This window comes from Zootoca vivipara, chromosome 11, assembly GCF_965207765.1.
Source record: "Zootoca vivipara chromosome 11, rZooViv2.hap1.1, whole genome shotgun sequence".
NCBI classification, from domain to species: Eukaryota; Metazoa; Chordata; class Lepidosauria; order Squamata; family Lacertidae; genus Zootoca; species Zootoca vivipara.
This window is the reverse complement of record NC_142594.1, coordinates 6368880-6386494: the sequence shown is the minus strand read 5'-3', so window position 1 is coordinate 6386494 and position 17615 is coordinate 6368880. Positions and strand designations below refer to the sequence as shown.

The window sequence follows — 17615 nt, the reverse complement described above, 5'->3', positions numbered from 1 at the left end:
TACACTGGATGAAACCTTTTCCATGCATGTCTGATAAATATGTATGTAAATCAGTTGTCAGATTAGCAGCTCTTCGGGGCGCTACCAATATGCATCTTATTTGGGTTCACTTTTAAAAAAAATAGGATCGCAGGTGGCGCTGTGGGTTAAACCACAGAGCCTAGGGCTTGCTGATCAGAAGGCCAGCGGTTTGAATCCCTGCGACGGGGTGAGCTCCCGTTGCTTGGTCCCAGCTCCTGCCAACCTAGCAGTTTGAAAGCACGTCAAAGTGCAAGTAGATAAATAGGTACCGCTACAGCGGGAAGGTAAACGGCGTTTCCGTGCGCTGCTCTGGTTCGCCAGAAGCGGCTTTGTCATGCTGGCCACATGACCTGGAAGCTGTATGCCGGCTCCCTCGGCCAATAATGCGAGATGAGCGCCGCAAGCCCAGAGTCGGTCACAACTGGACCTAATGGTCAGGGGTCCCTTTACCTTTACCTTTAAGGTGAAAAATAAAGTTTGAAATTTTCATTTTGGGCTTCTCCGAAGTACCTAAAAGCAAGAAGCGGATGGGGGGAGCACCAGCCCTCAAAGGCACCCACCCAAAAGGTACCAGAACAGCGTTCTGGCTGGGAAATAAAGCACTGTGTATACCTGACCCTATTTTAAGTGAGATCCGTGAATCTTCTGAACCAATTGTTTTACATATATTCTGGCAGACCCGTTCCACATAATGATGGTCTTATGAACATTGCATTCCTTTGCAATCCTGGTCCTAGATGAAGCAAGTGTGCTGTGTCATCACTCTATGGTAGGTACCTTGTTTCTTTCTCGGAGTAGCTTTGCACTTTGGAAATCTCCAAGACATGGATAAAGCACCTAAACAGAATGAGAAGACCAGGTGTCATTCGGCTGTGTTTGGAAAATAGTTTAGGTTGCAATTACGTACACATGTTCCAAGGCGAAGTCTCACTGATTTCAGCAGGATATCCCCCCCCCCCCCCGGAGTAGACAGACATTCTATTGGTGTAATATGAGAACCCATAGATGATTAATTAGCACATGCTTTATTTATCACCTCTGGTTTCATATTTCTGTTATTTCTTCAGGCAATCATAAGAACAAAAAGAAGCAATACAACCTGTGGCATTTTTCAGATGTTGAGAACTGAGCCAGAATGTTAGAATGTTACTATGTATATAATTCATTTCACCGTGAAGCTGCCTCCCAGGAATCTATCCCTGCAACCCCTTGTTATTACTGGGTGAGATCCAGTAGCGTTTATTTGGCTCATGTAAGTTTCTGGAGGGTGTCTTGATCTTAAAATAGTTTGAAAATTTATCACCTCTATTCGGCAGTTAGCTTAAATGCTACAAACCTTATAAGGAAATGTTCATTTGTGCTAAATCTCATTCTGATAAATATGAGGAAACCAGCATCCTTTCTCTAGCCAAATGCACATTTTTAATAGTCTTGTAATAGTTACTGTTAACATCTAAATAAAACAGCATTCCTGATTTTCTGAGCCTAAAGCTAGCTTTCCATTCCTCCTGATAATTATTGTTCCTAATTTTCATTTTCCTTTCTTTTGATGGCATCGTATGTCTTCCCTTTGCTTTAGCAATCTGTTAAGAGAGTAAGCCCCATTGAATTCCGTGGCGCTTTCTTCTTGGTAGACAAACATAGAAATGCAGCGATAAAATCTCATCCCCCATCTTACAACAGAGTCTTTGTCTCCAGGAACAATATTTGCTACAGGTACCTAGGACGAAATGTTACTTACCTGAGACACAATAAGGCTAGTTCACCAAATGAATATAACACTTTTGCGGGAGCAGTCTTTTCTGGAATACATGAAGTCCAGAATTGCAGAGATACATTCTATTCCTCTCTGCTTTTTTACCTTGTATTTAACCTTGTATTTAAAACTATTATTTTGAATACAAGTTCTTTTTCTTCTTCTCGACGTCTTCCTTTGTGATTATTTTGCATTTACTGAAATATTAGATCAGACCTAGGATAGCCATTTTGGGGAATAGTCTCAAAGTCCCTCATTATTTCTCTACTGGTTGACTTGAAGGTCTAAACTGTTACCGGCTGGATTGTTTCTGACCACGTATCTTAACTGACTCTAGCTGCTTTTCTAGAACACTGCGTTGAAGCTTCTATGATGTCATTTTGTGACTTCATCCTACCACATCTTATCACTTGAGTCACAATAATTCAACTTTTTTCTCTCTTTTTTACTGCCAAATAGCCTTACTAAACCAACACAACTGAAAACACTGGAATGTGTTTGGCAAATAGATTCTAAGAGAAACAAACTAACACAGAAGAAATTAACCAGTGCACCAAGCATGTCTTTGAATTCTCTCCCGTCTTCGGGAATTCTAAAACTGGCCAACGAAAACCCAGGCTATATTTAAAGTTTGAGGTGTGAACCATTATATTTTTAAAAAGGCCATTGAATAACGTAAGTAAAGAGAATAATTGCAATCTCTTTTCTCCCCTACCTTTTGCAACAACACACAATACAAACTTCTGATATAATTGCCACTTTCCCTGCTCTCTTACAGGGGCTCAGTACCTTTTGTAGAAGAAGAACATGCAAAAGTTGAAAAAGATAGCTTTCCCCACCATATATTAATGGGCAAATCTATGCCAACTTAAGTTTTCATACAACTGTTATGGTATCATTGGCGCATATAATTACTACACTGCTTGTCTATAGATTTCTTTATGTATATGTGTACAAATACGAAAAATTCAGAGACAGGTGAAACAAAGATGGAGTTTACCTTCCATGTTCATAAAGGATATTTATAGCTGAATTGATTCAAACAATAGTAAAGTTCATCCTTTCAATTTTATCATTTTGGTTTCAGTTCAGCTGTTGTTGTTTAGTCGTTTAGTCGTGATCCCATGGCCCATAGCACGCCAGGCACTCCTGTCTTCCACTGCCTCCCACAGTTTGGTCAAACTCATGTTCGTTGCTTTGAGAACACTGTCCAACCAACCATCTCGTCTTCTGTCGTCCCCTTCTCCTAGTTCAGCTACGGTTACTTAATTTAAAATATGAAAAAGGATATTGTTTCAATGCCTTCTGATGTAAACATTAATTTTTGCATTAATTGTTTTGAGTATAATGAAGAATCACGTTATGATGTAGCTATTTCATATTATTTTTTATTAATTGTGTTACACTCTGCAAAATCTGTACACTTTTTTTGGTGCATTTGCAAGGAAAGGAACCCACTAACATATCTTCAAATAGCACAGTACAGAAAAAGTCAGCTCAAAATGTACACTCGTAAGGGTATGGGTCAGGAAAGAGGAACATATTTCAACTTGAATAATTTTCCAGGGGACACAGACCAGTGGTGAATGGGGGAAGAAACAAAGGTGGGCAGAACTACGAATGTAAATTCTGTGTTACCTTTGTATAGTAGGGTAGTTTATACATACACTCACACATTTTCAGACCTTTCCCTTTGAAAGCTGGATACACTTTGAAAGCTAGGAATTTCTAAATGCCAGAGAGACTGTGTCATGCAACTGACAATATATCATGACCTGCATTTTACTCACCCTGCTTGCTGGGAGAATAGAGCCAAGTCACGAGGCTTTTATGTAAACCTAGACTGTGTGCAGCTGATAGCTTTTCTCAGACTTGAAAGCAACATTGTAGAGCTATCCTTGCCCATTGTACATACATTAATTATTTCTGTCCTGATGGTCTCTTCGATCAGAATGCCTTTGCAAGCTTTCTTAAGAGCTTCAAGTGGCACCCTGCAAACTAAGTGTGACCATCACTTCTGAAAGAGACATGTACATATTGCATACAGTGGTACCTCGGTTTATGAACACAATTGGTTCCGGAAGTCTGTTCATAAACTGAAGCATTCAGAAACTGAAGCGAACTTTCCCATTGAAAGTAATGGAAGGTGGATTAATCTGTTCCAGACGGTCCGCCGGGTACTTAAACTGAAGCGTTCATAAATTGAAGCGAACTTTCCCATTGAAAGTAATGGAAAGTGGATTAATCCGTTCCAGACGGGTCCGCGGAGTACTCAACCTGAAGCGTACTTAACCCGAAGCATGGGTGTAATTGGTTCCGGAAGTCTGTTCATAAACTGAAACGTTCATAAACTGAAGCGAACTTTCCCACTGAAAGTAATGGAAAGTGAATTAATCCGTTCCAGATGGGTCCGCGGCGTTCGTAAACCGAAAATTCATAAACTGAGGTGTTCCACTGTATATACATTGAAGTGATTGTCTTTCCATCTGTGGAGGCAATCCCTCAATGTTCAACACTTTCCCATGCCTTTGATAGTTTATGGAACTTTGTTTAAGCATTAGAATAATAACACATCTGTTTTTAGTGGGAGCGAATGGCTCATTTCACATATCAATATGAATGTTCACACAGCCCATTAAAAAGTGTGTGTAAAGAATTAATAGTAAAGGTAAAGGGACCCCTGACCATGAGGTCCAGTCGTGACCGACTCTGTGGTTGTGGCGCTCATCTCGCATTTTTGACCGAGGGAGCCGGCATACAGCTTCCAGGTCATGTGGCCAGCATGACAAAGCCGCTTCTGGCAAACCAGAGCAGCACACAGAAACTCCGTTTACCTTCCCATTGTAGCGGTACCTATTTATCTACTTGCACTTTGACGTGCTTTTGAACTGCTTGGCAGGAGCTGGGACCGAGCAACGGGAGCTCACCCCGTCACAGGGCTCACCCCGTTGCGGGGATTCAAACTGCCATCCTTCTGATCGGCAAGCCCTAGGCTCTGTGGTTTAACCCACAGCACCACCCGCGTCCCTCTAATAATTAATAGTCCCTGTCTATTTGGAATCTTTTGCAAGACATCTTGAGAACCTCTTGGGGTCACAAAACGGCACACAGGCATTCTAATTAAATAATAAGTAAGTTTATCTCTCTCCAAAAAGTGCTGCACTTAAAAAAACAAAACTCTTTCATGCTTTCTATAGGCATGTGTGAGCGTGCGCACGAAAATGACAGCTTGAAATCCAGGCTTGCTGATTTTTTCCCACTACTCTGATTTGAATGGGATGTGAGGAAATGTCCGTCATGAAGCAGACAATCAAGTACACACTGTGCTCCCCCGGCTCTTGTTCCATTATTTTAATAGCATGGAGGTGCCCCAGTTGCTCCTGTTGCTTCACACAAACAATTGTCCGCATTGTTTGCACATAGCTGCTCTTCTTATGTTTCTTCCTTGTGGAACATGTTAATATGGGCAACATGAAACATGACCTCTTCCAAAATGTATGCACTCCTGATCAAGTGATTGCATTGATGCAATGCCTCCCACATCCACCATCCCCAAGATTATATAAAGAATGCTTTCTGGCAGCTTCATAACCCTGAATGACTCCACTCCATTGGAGAGCCAAGGTCAAGTGGAGCCATTCAGACACTGAACTGATTGTGAGAGTAGGCCGTTATAGAACTGAAAGGCACATTCCCATGGTGAATTCTGTGTGACCTACGCTGGCAAAGCTCTATGAATGCATATTTAGATATATAAATACAGTGGTACCTCGGTTTATGAACACAATTGGTTCCGGAAGTCTGTTCATAAACTGAAGCGTTCATAAACTGAAGCGAACTTTCCCATTGAAAGTAATGGAAAGTGGATTAATCCATTTCAGATGGGTCTGCGGAGTACTTAAACTGAAGCGTTCATAAACTGAAGCAAGGGTGTAATTGGTTCCGGAAGTCTGTTCATAAACTGAAGCGTTCATAAACTGAAGCAAACTTTCCCATTGAAAGTAATGGAAAGTGGATTAATCCATTCCAGATGGGTCCGCGGAGTATTTAAACTGAAGTGTTCATAAACTGAAGCAAGGGTGTAATTGGTTCCGGAAGTCTGTTCATAAACTGAAGCGTTCATAAACTGAAGCGAACTTTCCCATTGAAAGTAATGGAAAATGAATTAATCCGTTCCAGATGGGTCCACGGTGTTCATAAACCGAAAATTCATAAACCGAGGTTCCACTGTAATCATAATTTGATTAAAGGGGAGGAAAGCAGATGGGCAATGCTGTCTTATAAATGGCACTATATTGGTTCTGGTTGAACCATGAATGTATGCCGAGTAAAGTCAGCAAAATGTATTTTGTCGAATGACAAAAAATGGAAAGCAAACTTTTATACCCCAGCAAGTAAAGGTGTTTTTTGTCTCCCGCTACACTACCCTTTATGGTGCTGGAGGAGACTCTTGAGAGTCCCATGGACTGCTAGAAGATCAAACCTATCCATTCTTAAGGAAATCAGCCCTGAGTGCTCCCTGGAAGGACAGATCGTGAAGCTGAGGCTCCAATACTTTGGCCACCTCATGAGAAGAGAAGAATCCTTGGAAAAGACCCTGATGTTGGGAAAGATTGAGGGCACAAGGAGAAGGGGACAACAGAGGACGAGATGGTTGGACAGTGTTCTCGAAGCTACGAACATGAGTTTGACCAAACTGCGGGAGGCAGTGCAAGACAGGAGTGCCTGGCGTGCTATGGTCCATGGGGTCACGAAGAGTCGGACACGACTAAACGACTAAACAACAACACACTACCCTTTTATCTAATGAATGATAAATCAATAGAGAGTCAATACAATCGTACCTCAGTTTTTGAACAGCCTAGTTCTTGAACGTTTTGGCTCCCGAACGATCAAAACCTGGAAGTTACTGTTCCGGTTTTTGAACGTTCTTTTGGAAGCCGAACATCTGACGGGGCTTTAGCAGCTTCCTGAAGCCAATCTGAAGCCACAATTTGGTTTCTGAACATTTTGGAAGTCGAACGGACTTCTGGAACGGATTCCGTTTGACTTCCAAGGTACGACTGTACAGAGATCTTTGTAAAAATACAAAACCTAATACGGCAGATTGGCAAATCCTAATGGTAGAATAGCTGCAGCTAGCAAAGACAACAGGAAGGATAAGAGGGCAATCAAAACAAATAGTCTATAAGGATTGGAGAATTTTTAAAGAATACTTAAAAAATTATGATATAAAAGGAAATATTTTGGCAGAACTAGACTGACCCTTGTCTATATATATATATAAATGTAAAAGGGGCATGTGGGTGGGTCTCCACTTTTCTCCGAAACCGCTTGACCGATTGCATTCAAATTCGGACACAACGTCCCATGCGAATGTCCGAAGGATCTTAGAAAATTTGCAAAGACAAATGTCACACCTGGGCCACGTAAGACCCCCCCAAAACCCCTGTTCCAGAACGCACCACTCAGCCGAAAGTTCCTGCTGGGAAAAGAACCAGGTTGCAAACCAGTGCCCTCTAGTGGCGGCTACACTGGTACTACACCTATAAAACCTGTCCTCTCAACAGCACCTCAGCTGCCGTTTACATACTACTAGGCTGAAGCCTTTACAGACTAGGCACAATGGAGGTACTAACTTTCCTGGGTGGGGGTTGGGGGGGAGGAGGGGACGGGATAGATCAGGACACGGTGGGGCCAGTCACAGGGATGGCCCGGGGATGGGAGGAATAGGGGGCGTGATATGTCATGGGACGGGACAGGTTGGGGGGGAATCACAGGGGAAACCAGGGGGTGGGGGGAGGAGGGGGCAGGATACGTCATTAGCCACGGCAACGCGTGGCAGGGCCAACTAGTATTGTATAAATACAAGTTTATTTAGAAAGTTTCTGTTTATAAAGAAACGATACTAAAAATATTTAACTGTGCGGTATAAGGTAATCAATAGACAAAGTACAGTGAGACTAATTGGAAGTCATTTTAAACTTTTTTCTTTACAAGTTTTAGAATTGTTTGCAGTGTTGGGTGTATAAATGATATTTGTTACATTAATTTTTGCTGATTCTGATATTGTTGTTATCTGTTTCTTCTATTGTTTGTTTGTTTGCTTGTTTATTGGTTTTCTCCCCTTTCCCCTTCTATAAATGTATTTATAGAATGTATTTCCCCTTTCCGTTCTATAAATGTATTTATTTTAAAAACAATAAAGATGATGAAGAAGAAAAGGGTGCTGAGAGTCATTAGGTGGCGACTATTTCTCCTCACAGAGCTAAAGTTCCCAATAGTTAGAAATGGTCCTCTTTAAACAGGCCTTTCACTGATTGACATCCAATGCTCTTTTTAAATGTGTCAGGGGGAATTATGCGGTTGTTCTTTTTATTTTGATGAGGTATATTGTGTTTTTATATTGTGCTTTTATGTGGTGGGTGTTTTTTTTTTTAAAAAAAATTTTATTAAAGATTTATTAGTTTACAAAAACACGTGCCTTGTCTCTTTTTTTCAAGTTGTGTTTTCTACAGATCAGTTTCATTTGTTGTGAGACATCAGTGTGTGGCATATATTTCTTGTTGCGAACCGTCCCGAGGCCTGTAGGCGCAGGTGTGGGATTTAGTCCCAGGTAAACAGGTTTAGGCTTGGACTGTGCCTCTCCCTCCTGGAAGGAAAAGCGCTTCGTTAGAAAAACAACAACCTTCAAAGGCTGCTAAAACAGGGATGGAGGGGGACACAATGTAGCTTTCAAGGCCTTTTGAACTACGACTCCCATCACCCCTGATCATTGGCCACGTTCGCTGGGGTTGATGGGAGTCGGAGTCCAACAGCGTCAGGCGACTTGCAGGTCCTGCAAGGCCGGCAACGAAGCCGTAAAAACAGCTTCGTCTGAATGGCTAACGCTCCCGTCCGTCATCCTCTTCACCCACCCGCTCCCATCAGGCGGCGTGCGCTGTTTCATTCGGAATAGCGGGGAGGAGGGAATGCGCATGCGTTCTCGAGGAAGTGCACACACCCCCGCCACCGTCCCTTGAGAGTTTTAACCTCTGGCGTATCTGGAGAAGGGCGGAGCTTGGGTGGAGCTTGGCGCATGCGCGGCGCGGGCCCCAGCTGTAGCAGGCGCTGAAATTCAAAATTGGACGGCGGTTTGCAGCCGCGGAGGCTCAAAAGGGAGAGGCTGTTTCGGGAGCCAGACGTGGCGAGGGAGGTCGGTGCGCGCCTGCGGAGATGGACCCCTTCACTGAGGTAAGCGGCGCCCGCTGAGGGAGGCCTGGGGAGCGGGAAGGAAGGGCCCCTGCGGAGGGGAAGCGGGGCGCCTCGTCCCCTGTTTCTGGGCGCCAGGCCGGCCGCTTTGCTGAGGGGTCTTTTAACTCCCTTGGAGAAGAGGGCAGGAGACGGGCAATGCATTCCTCTCCCTCCCGCTTGGCTTTAATTTGGCCCAGGTGGGGTTTTTTAGGGGGGGCGGGGTTGCTTTTAAATCGCTTTGGGGTGCCCTGCGATCCTCGGATGGAGGGCGGAATAGAAAGTCAGTTCTTCATCATCATCATCATCATCATCATCATAAAGTGATTAACAGATTTAATAAACCAAATTAAATGTTGGAAAGCGGATTTGATTCTGAAGGGTGGTATAGAAATTATAATACCGTATAATATATATTATATAATATAGACAGCAACTAACAAATTTAGTAAATAAGAATGAATGTTGGAAAGTGGACTTCGTTCTGGCGGCCCTTCCTTGGACTGCGATGCGTCCCTACTCGAGAGTAATAGCATTGGAGTCGTGGCAGCACCTCTGAGTAAACCTAGCCAACTAGGGTTGGTCCCCAACGAGGCTGCCTTTCTGGGCTTGCAAGCCCCCTTTCGCTCAGCCGGGTTTCTCTCTCCGCCCCTTAGTTAGACCTCCGTTCCCGCCCCTGGAATGTTTTATTTGGTTTAATGCCAAGCCTGCGTGCCTTTTGCCGTTCTCTGCCTGGCTTGGGGCGCGGGGGGCTCTTGGGACACGATCAGTGTCTCCCTCGGTTAAAGACAAGTAATGCTTTTGAAAGGAATCCCAGTTGTAAAGTTGAAAGTCGACCCCGCAGAAAGTGGCGCTTAGTCAGTGATCGCCCTTGCGATTTAGAGGGTTTGAGGAACTGGTTACTCCCGGGGACCTGGAGCTCTTGGCTTGTTTCTTTTAATCCCTGACCGTATTCTTTGCTCCGGGTCCTAATACTGTACAAAAGCCAGCAAAGGAAAAAGGCAAACCAGCATAATTCAAACAGCTAACTCCAAGCACGTTAATTTTCCTTTCTTCTTTTTTTCTTGCCGTGACTCATAGGGGGGAAATGAGACTAATGGGTGTGGCATTTCCAAATAGCTGTTCTTTTGCGCTTGGTCAGAATGACTGCAGGAATACAGAAGCAAACGATGTCACTCTCACTTTTTCCAGAATTATTCCAAGAGTTCACATAAATGCTTCTAGAAGTAACTTAAACATTTGGAAAGTCGATGAGATTCTGGAACTATATAATCAAGCACAGCACAGCCTATTTTTAATGCTTATTTTTTAAAAACGGTAATCTTAACTAGGTGTCATATCTGTATTTTTATGGTGATATAAAAAAAACCTGTTAAGCTTTAAACGTGTCACATTCAAATGTGGAATGAAAGGATATTAGTGTCTGCATGCACAGCATGAAAATTACTATTTACCACGTAAAAGTGCCCAAAGTATACTGAGTGCTGAACAAATACTTAAAGATAAGACTGTCCACAGGCTCTTAACCAGAAAGGAAGATACTTATGCATTATGTTGTCTTTAATTTGAAACGGATCTTTACAGTGCAATACTGTGTTTACTCTAATGTAAGTCCCATGGAACTTTGTGGGATTTACTTCAAGGAAGTTGTGCAGAGGATTGACAGATATCTAAAACGTCAAAACCTCTGAAATAAAGTCTGTATTGTAAGAAAACCACTTAAGAAATTTGAAACTTGCACAACTTCCTTGTGTTCTTTACTACTTCAAAGCTGCAGTCGTTTTGAAAGTAAGGCCAACAGAACACAGCATAACTTAACTCTTGAGTACTGTACTAAATATGTGGAGCACTCTCAAGGTGCCCTCGGCAGCTCAGTACTAACTGAATTTAAATTATATTTAAGCGGTCTTTCAGCTTACACAGTGAAGGGTGTGTCAGAATCGACGGTTATCTTCTTGCTTCTGATGCTGCATTCAAACATTCTGTTTTTCTCCTTAATTGGAAGTGACTTGATGAGACTAGTTCTGAAGAGATCCCTTTTTCAAGTTCTATTTATTAAACAACTTCACTGTGCTATGTGCTGGAAATCTTCCAGCTGATCCACACCCTTCTTAGAGATGCAGTTGTACTTCTTTTTGAGTTCAGAGCAATCAAACCTGATCTGAATTGTTGATTTAAAATCATTAGCAGTATTGAATGCTGTGCTAATCTTTAAAGCATCTGGAACTTGAAAAGGAAATTTCACCAGTTTTACAACTTCATCTTATTTTTAATAACCATGCCAGTCTTCTCCCCCTTCCAGTACAATGGAAAAGGCAGATTGCTTTGACAGGCAAGGCAAGCTTTTATTAAAACTTATTGCCTCAAGGAAACCTTATGCTTTTCTCTGTGGAGTTCTCTGATGTGACGGAAAACAACTCCCAACACATGGGGAAAGTATATTGATTACTGTATGCACCATGTCTTTCTTTACACTTTTGTATTAATGTAGAGAAGTAAAGCAGAACACTTTACACACGTTTGTAAGTTCTACATTCTTGAACACATTTTGGAATAAGAACTAAATATTGTTTTTAATTAGCAGGAAACTATTAAAGTCAAATTCAAGAACTGGCTTCTAGAGATGGGAATACTGCATTAGAAGATAGAAAAGTGCATTTTTAATTTTTGAATTGATAATAGTTTGGTTTCATATTCTTCTTGCTTCCTTTGCCTTGGGCTTCTTCATAATCTACACTGAAGTCCAGTATTACTTCTATCAACAGTACTTGGACCTGAATTCTCATAGCTTGGTTTGCATATTGTATTTAACTCTTAATATTGCAGTGTCAGCGGTTTTCAAATGAAAGCTTTTGACCTTGAATCTTTTCAAGCTCTGCTCTGGATGTCCAGTAACTCATAATATATGTTCCTCCTTGTAATATGGCAATAATGGCCTTTTTTATATGGATTTGGTAAGGATTGTACAGCAGTCTGCACACTGTGACTTTTAATTCATGCTTGAATATATAGTACTGTTGATGCATTCCACTTGTTTATAGGTCTCATTTAGAGTTTGTTAATAATGCACATTTGTGGATAGTTCCCATGATGTCTATTTTCTACAGCTGGAGGCAGTAATGGTTCGGAATACCAGTTGCTGGAAACTACAGGAGGGGAGAATGTTCTTTTATTTGAATCCTGCTTGCAAGTTTCACACAGGCATCTCACCATGTGAGAATAGGATGCTGGACAAGATGGGCCGTTGGCCTGATCCAGCAGGCTCCTATGCTCTTGTAATCTGTACAGTTCTCCAGATTAGCTGAGAATCAGTATGGGTACATGCAAAGATTTATGCCTTTATGCCTCTTCTCTTCTGCCCTGTGTCCCAATTCAGCAGCAGGATGAGTGTGTTCAGGGGTGGAGGTGCTGGTGGTAGAAAAGAGATGGAGAAAGTTGTGCCCTTGCACGTATCACCATGGGCAAACTTTGAATGGAAGGGAAGCAAAAAGGGAGCATTTCTGCATCATATTCTGTCTTCAGTTCTACGCAGTGGTGAAGCTACATGCTCTGGCACCGGGGACAGAGAGCAGACGGGGCGTGGCATGCTGCCTGCGGGGGCATGGTGCGCTGCCTGCGGGGGGGTGATGCCTGGCGCGGTGGGGGGATGCGTGGCAGGTGTCCGGAGGTGGCCACGATGGTAACCCCCCTCCCCGATGGTTCCTCCGCCAGTGGTTCTACGCTCAACATGTTGGCCTACTTCCACATGAAGTGGCTAGTCACCTAGACCAAATAATGCCACTGCTTCTAGGGTTATGAAACAGCCTGCTGATTTTGGATATTCAGATCCCAGCAGTTTGGGCTCCATAAGCCACAGAGACCTCCTGTGTTTTTTTATGATCATTAGTCAGCCAGGGGCTTCTGAGGAAATAAAGAAATGAGTGTTTTTGAGATGCAGTGCTACTTTTATTTATGTAGGTTTCAAGTGATTCTGATTGATAATTGAATTGTATTGTATTTACAACTGTCCTGAGTATAGGGTTGCTGAAGGTCTAGAAAGCTGCATTTTTTGTTCTAAATATTTATACCACATTTTTCAAACAAATCATCTTCAAGACAGCTTACAAGCAACAGCTTACGTTAATACAAACCCTTCCCCTCCCAAAAAATGCATACTGTAGCAGCCTTTCACTGATGGATAGGTCCAGAGCAGGCATCCCCAAACTGAGGCCCTCCAGATGTTTAGGCCTACAACTCCCATGATTCCTAGCTAAGAGGACCAGTGGTCAGGGATGATGGGAATTGTAGTCCAAAACATCTGGAGGGCCGAAGTTTGGGGATGCCTGGTCCAGAGCATGCTTCCCTCCAGCTCGGCATGTCCCAGGGCAATTGGCAGTTGGAGCTGAGTGTCTTTTCTTGCAGGAAAGCAGATGCTTCTTAATTGGTTGGTGGATGGGCCAGGTTGGTTTTCTCCTTGCTGTGATGTTTTCCCTGGGACACTAGTCCCGTAGTTGGTGGCAGAGGCCAGAGTGTCCCTTTGCTTCAGCTCTGCAGTTCTGGGCCAGTTTCATAGAGTTGAAAATTCCTAATAAATGACATTTGATGTTTAATGACTAAAATACTTGGAAGTACAGTACCGTAATAAGCTGATGGAACCAAATGGAATGTGACTGGCAGGCTTCCCAGCTTTAAATTTCAATTGTTTAGCTATTGCATTGCAACATATTTGCTATTCAATCTCACATCTGGATAGTCTTGAACATGCAAGTAGACCAGGATTAACCGTTAAAGCCGCCATTTTTACTTTCCTAGTAATTTGAGAAAAACCCTTCCCACAAGCTTGCCTTGCTTTCCTGAACTGGAAAATTCCTTCATTTTGCAAATACTTCCCCCTGCTGGTTGTACTTGTTCTGTATTTAAATCTTTCTGACCCAACCTTCTACCAAATTTTGGATAACATGCAGGACACACTTATTAAAAACAATAATATTCTGAAATGATATACAGCATAAAATAGTGAGCTGGGTTTAAGAGCATGTGATTTGCCTTCGTCCACACAGATTTTTTGTGTGAATAAGAGCCACCTGCAATGTTGTCACTCAAAAAACGATAGGTGTCACAGTTACAGCTAGTTGCACTCCTTATGACTTGCAATTCAAGCACAAACATTTTTGTATCTCTTGTGCAGTTTGAGCATTTGTGGCAAGCACTAGACATTTCTTTGTTGCAGGTTCTCCAAAACATTTTTGTAGTCTGCTAGTGAACACAACTAACAAGACATTCCAGTTGGTTTATGCACAGAGACTGCCTTTGTAGGAAGCTACAGAAATTTAACATGCTACTTGTTGACATCCCACTTTCATCAAGGAACTGATTGTATTAACAACCTGAAAGCAGTGCAGTCCCATTACCAACTTATCCATAATATTTGTGTAATATTTAGAAACTTCTAGAGCGAACCCGTGCGAGGAGGGAAAATTTGCAGAAGAAGATGGCTGGGCGGCCCACAGCAGGAGTGCGGCCTACAACACAAACCAAAAGGAGCAGAGAACCTTTGTCAGAAGCTGGTAACCAACCGCTTCAGCCTAGCGAAGAAGGTATTTTTTTACTTGCATGAGATTGTGCGTGATTATACTCAGGTGTACAGGGTTTTGTGTGGGCAAACTTGTATTTTAATTATTTTTCTTTCTTTTCTTTTTTTTACGTCCTAATGAAATTTTACTGGTGTCAGCCAGCTGCCTTGAGCCCAGTTTTGACTGGGGAGGGCAGGGTATGAATAAAAATTTATTATTATTATTATTATTATTATTATTAAGTTACTTGCCCAGTTGTCTTGCTTCTCACTTAGTAGCTAAATGACATTGATATCTAGTAATGATAAACATTACGGTAGTTAATTTACGGTAGTTAATTATGGGGCTAAATTCTGGAACTAAAGTGTAACAAATACCATGTAAACAAACCTTTCACATGTTTATTTCAGTTGTTTCATAGTATTTAAGGTAAAGGGAACCCTGACCATGAGGTCCAGTCGTGACCGACTCTGGGGTTGCAGCGCTCATCTCGCGTTATTGGCTGAGGGAGCCGGCGTACAGCTTCCAGGTCATGTGGCCAGCATGACCAAGCCGCTTCTGGTGAACCAGAGCAGCACATGGAAATACCGTTTACCTTCCCGCTGTAGCGGTACCTATTTATCTACAATGGTACCTCGGTTTATGAACACAATTGGTTCCGGAAGTCTGTTCGTAAACTGAAGCGTTCATAAACTGAAGCGAACTTTCCCATTGAAAGTAATGGAAAGTGGATTAATCCGTTCCAGGTGGGTCCGTGGAGTACTCAACCTGAAGCGTACTTAACCCGAAGCATGGGTGTAATTGGTTCCGGAAGTCTGTTCATAAACTGAAGCGTTCATAAACTGAAGCGAACTTCCCCATTGAAAGTAATGAAAAGTGAATTAATCCGTTCCAGATGGGTCTGCGGCGTTCGTAAACCGAAAATTCATAAACCGAGGTGTTCATAAACCGAGGTTCCTCTGTACTTGCACTTTGATGTGCTTTCGAAGTGCTAGGTTGGCAGGAGCTGGGACCAAGCAACGGGAGCTCACCCTGTCGCGGGGATTCATAGTATTTATGTACTACTTAATAACAGTATTCAGAATTTCTAAGCAGTGTTCAGACAGTTTGACTCAATAAATCATTTTTAAAGCAAGGTAAAGGAGGAGGGGGGGACCCAGGTGGCGCTGTGGGTTAAACCACTGAGCCTAGGGCTTGCTGATCAGAAGGTCGGCGGTTCGAATCCCTGTGACGGGGTGAGCTCCCGTTGCTTGGTCCCGGCTCCTGCCAACCTAGCAGTTTGAAAGCACGTCAAAATGCAAGTAGATAAATAGGAACCGCTACAGCGGGAAGGTAAACGGCGTTTCTATGTGCTGCTCTGGTTTGCCAGAAGCGGCTTTGTCATGCTGGCCACATGACCTGGAAGCTATACGCCGGCTCCCTTGGCCAATAATGCGAGATGAGCGCACAACCCCAGAGTCGGTCACGACTGGACCTAATGGTCAGGGGTCCCTTTACCTTTTAAAGGAGGAGGATACTGTAATAAATGGAAATTGTCTAAGGAGGGGAATAAAAGGAGTGTGAACTTTTGTTCTTGTCTGATAATTTTAAATTTCTTCTTAACTGACTTTACTGCCATTGTGTAGCTTTAGCCTAAAAGCCAACCCAACTGATCCTCTTTCTCTCCCAAAACAGATACAGCAAAGGCAAGTACAAAGCCATCACCATCCAAAAGACGTTGTTCGGACAATGCGGATATTCCACTTTCTAATTCAGAGAATAGGTATCCAATTAACTCTTCTTCAATGGACCATGCTGCTTCTGAAACAGCTCCTACCTCTCAGATTATTGCCCCCTCCATTGAGATTGAAGAGCAGGATGCAAAATCTGAGCAAACTCCTGTTGCTTCAGTTAAAACACGCATGCAAAAGCTGGCTGAACAACGACGCTGCTGGGACAATGGTATGTCTGTATTGTGCATGATATGCATAGCTTTAAAAATATCTGCAAAGACATAAGCAAGTGAAAGTTCAGTATCTCTTCATGCCATTGTGGTGTTTAAAAAGAGATATCTAATTGCAGGCATCCATACATCTCAATTTCATATATGAAAAATGTTTTCCTTGGGTGGGGAAATAAGTTGTTTTCTGGTTCAAGCTAGTTTGGCTTGCCTGCCCATAAGTAGCTATACTAGTCACATACCATGAACCAATTACTTGAAAGGAAAAGGAGCTGTCATTCCCAACTAATTAAAAAAATTGTCTGATCGCCTCGAGGCGATTCTTACTTGATGCAGACAACTGTGAAAGTTTGTCCCATACTTTTAGCACAGGTTAATCATTGGTCGTTACACAAACCTGCACTATATCTATTGTATTCAGTTTCATGGGATCCTCTGGTACATAGGTCAAGTATGAAGTGTGAGTTCTCTCATGGTTCCCAACATCTTCTTGCCCTCCCCACAAGTGAGACAAAGAACAAAGTAGCCTTTCTGCTCTGTGGATTATTGTAATATTCCACAGGTGATGGCTATAGAAATGTTTAGAAGTAGTTGGGCATTCTGGCTTGCTTCAGAACATTTTTTTATCTCATTTGGTATTTTTTTTAGTAAGAATTGCTTTAATAGGCATGTGTCATATAGTTCCATAACTCTGCTTCTCTGTTTGCTTAATTTTCAGATTTGTCTGAAAGTTCTTGTATTTCTCCTATTGAATCAAACAAATGCGTCATTTCCCCACCCAAACAACTTCCCCTTACAACTGATACCCCAGTAGGTCGAAGAGGCCGTTTAGCTAACCTTGCTGCTACAATTGGCTCCTGGGAAAATGACCTAAGTCATCCATCTGCAAGGCAAAACAATACACAAGAACGGCCTGGTACGACTTGTTTATCCAAATTGTCCACTACTAGTGGAGCATCTGGTAGAATCAATAGCGACAGTGTGAAGCAGGATGCTGCATCCTGTTTGCAAAGGGCTGTTGAGCCATCTGTGAATAAGTCGGCAAACTCTGAGATATTGGTAAGTGATCATATTTAATCTGATGTTTATTTCTATCATACAGTGGAGAGACTGACAA

At 42.5% G+C, this 17615-nt stretch overlaps 1 protein-coding gene across 5 annotated transcripts in view; it reads left to right on the top strand.

Moving 5' to 3' along the window:
* The window catches only part of ANLN (anillin, actin binding protein), a 41597-nt gene that overhangs the window by 1689 nt on the left and 22293 nt on the right, over nucleotides 1-17615 (top strand). For 3 of the 5 annotated variants that reach the window (XM_088653945.1, XM_088653946.1, XM_088653944.1), the window contains exons 2-4: nucleotides 14430-14583; nucleotides 16234-16500; nucleotides 17217-17557. In XM_088653945.1, coding sequence (XP_088510071.1) covers nucleotides 14430-14583; nucleotides 16234-16500; nucleotides 17217-17557 — 762 coding nt within the window. Of the gene's footprint in view, nucleotides 1-8832; nucleotides 9011-14429; nucleotides 14584-16233; nucleotides 16501-17216; nucleotides 17558-17615 lie in introns of those variants that run through there. The other 2 variants (XM_035129542.3, XM_035129541.3) reach the window with 1 other exon arrangement.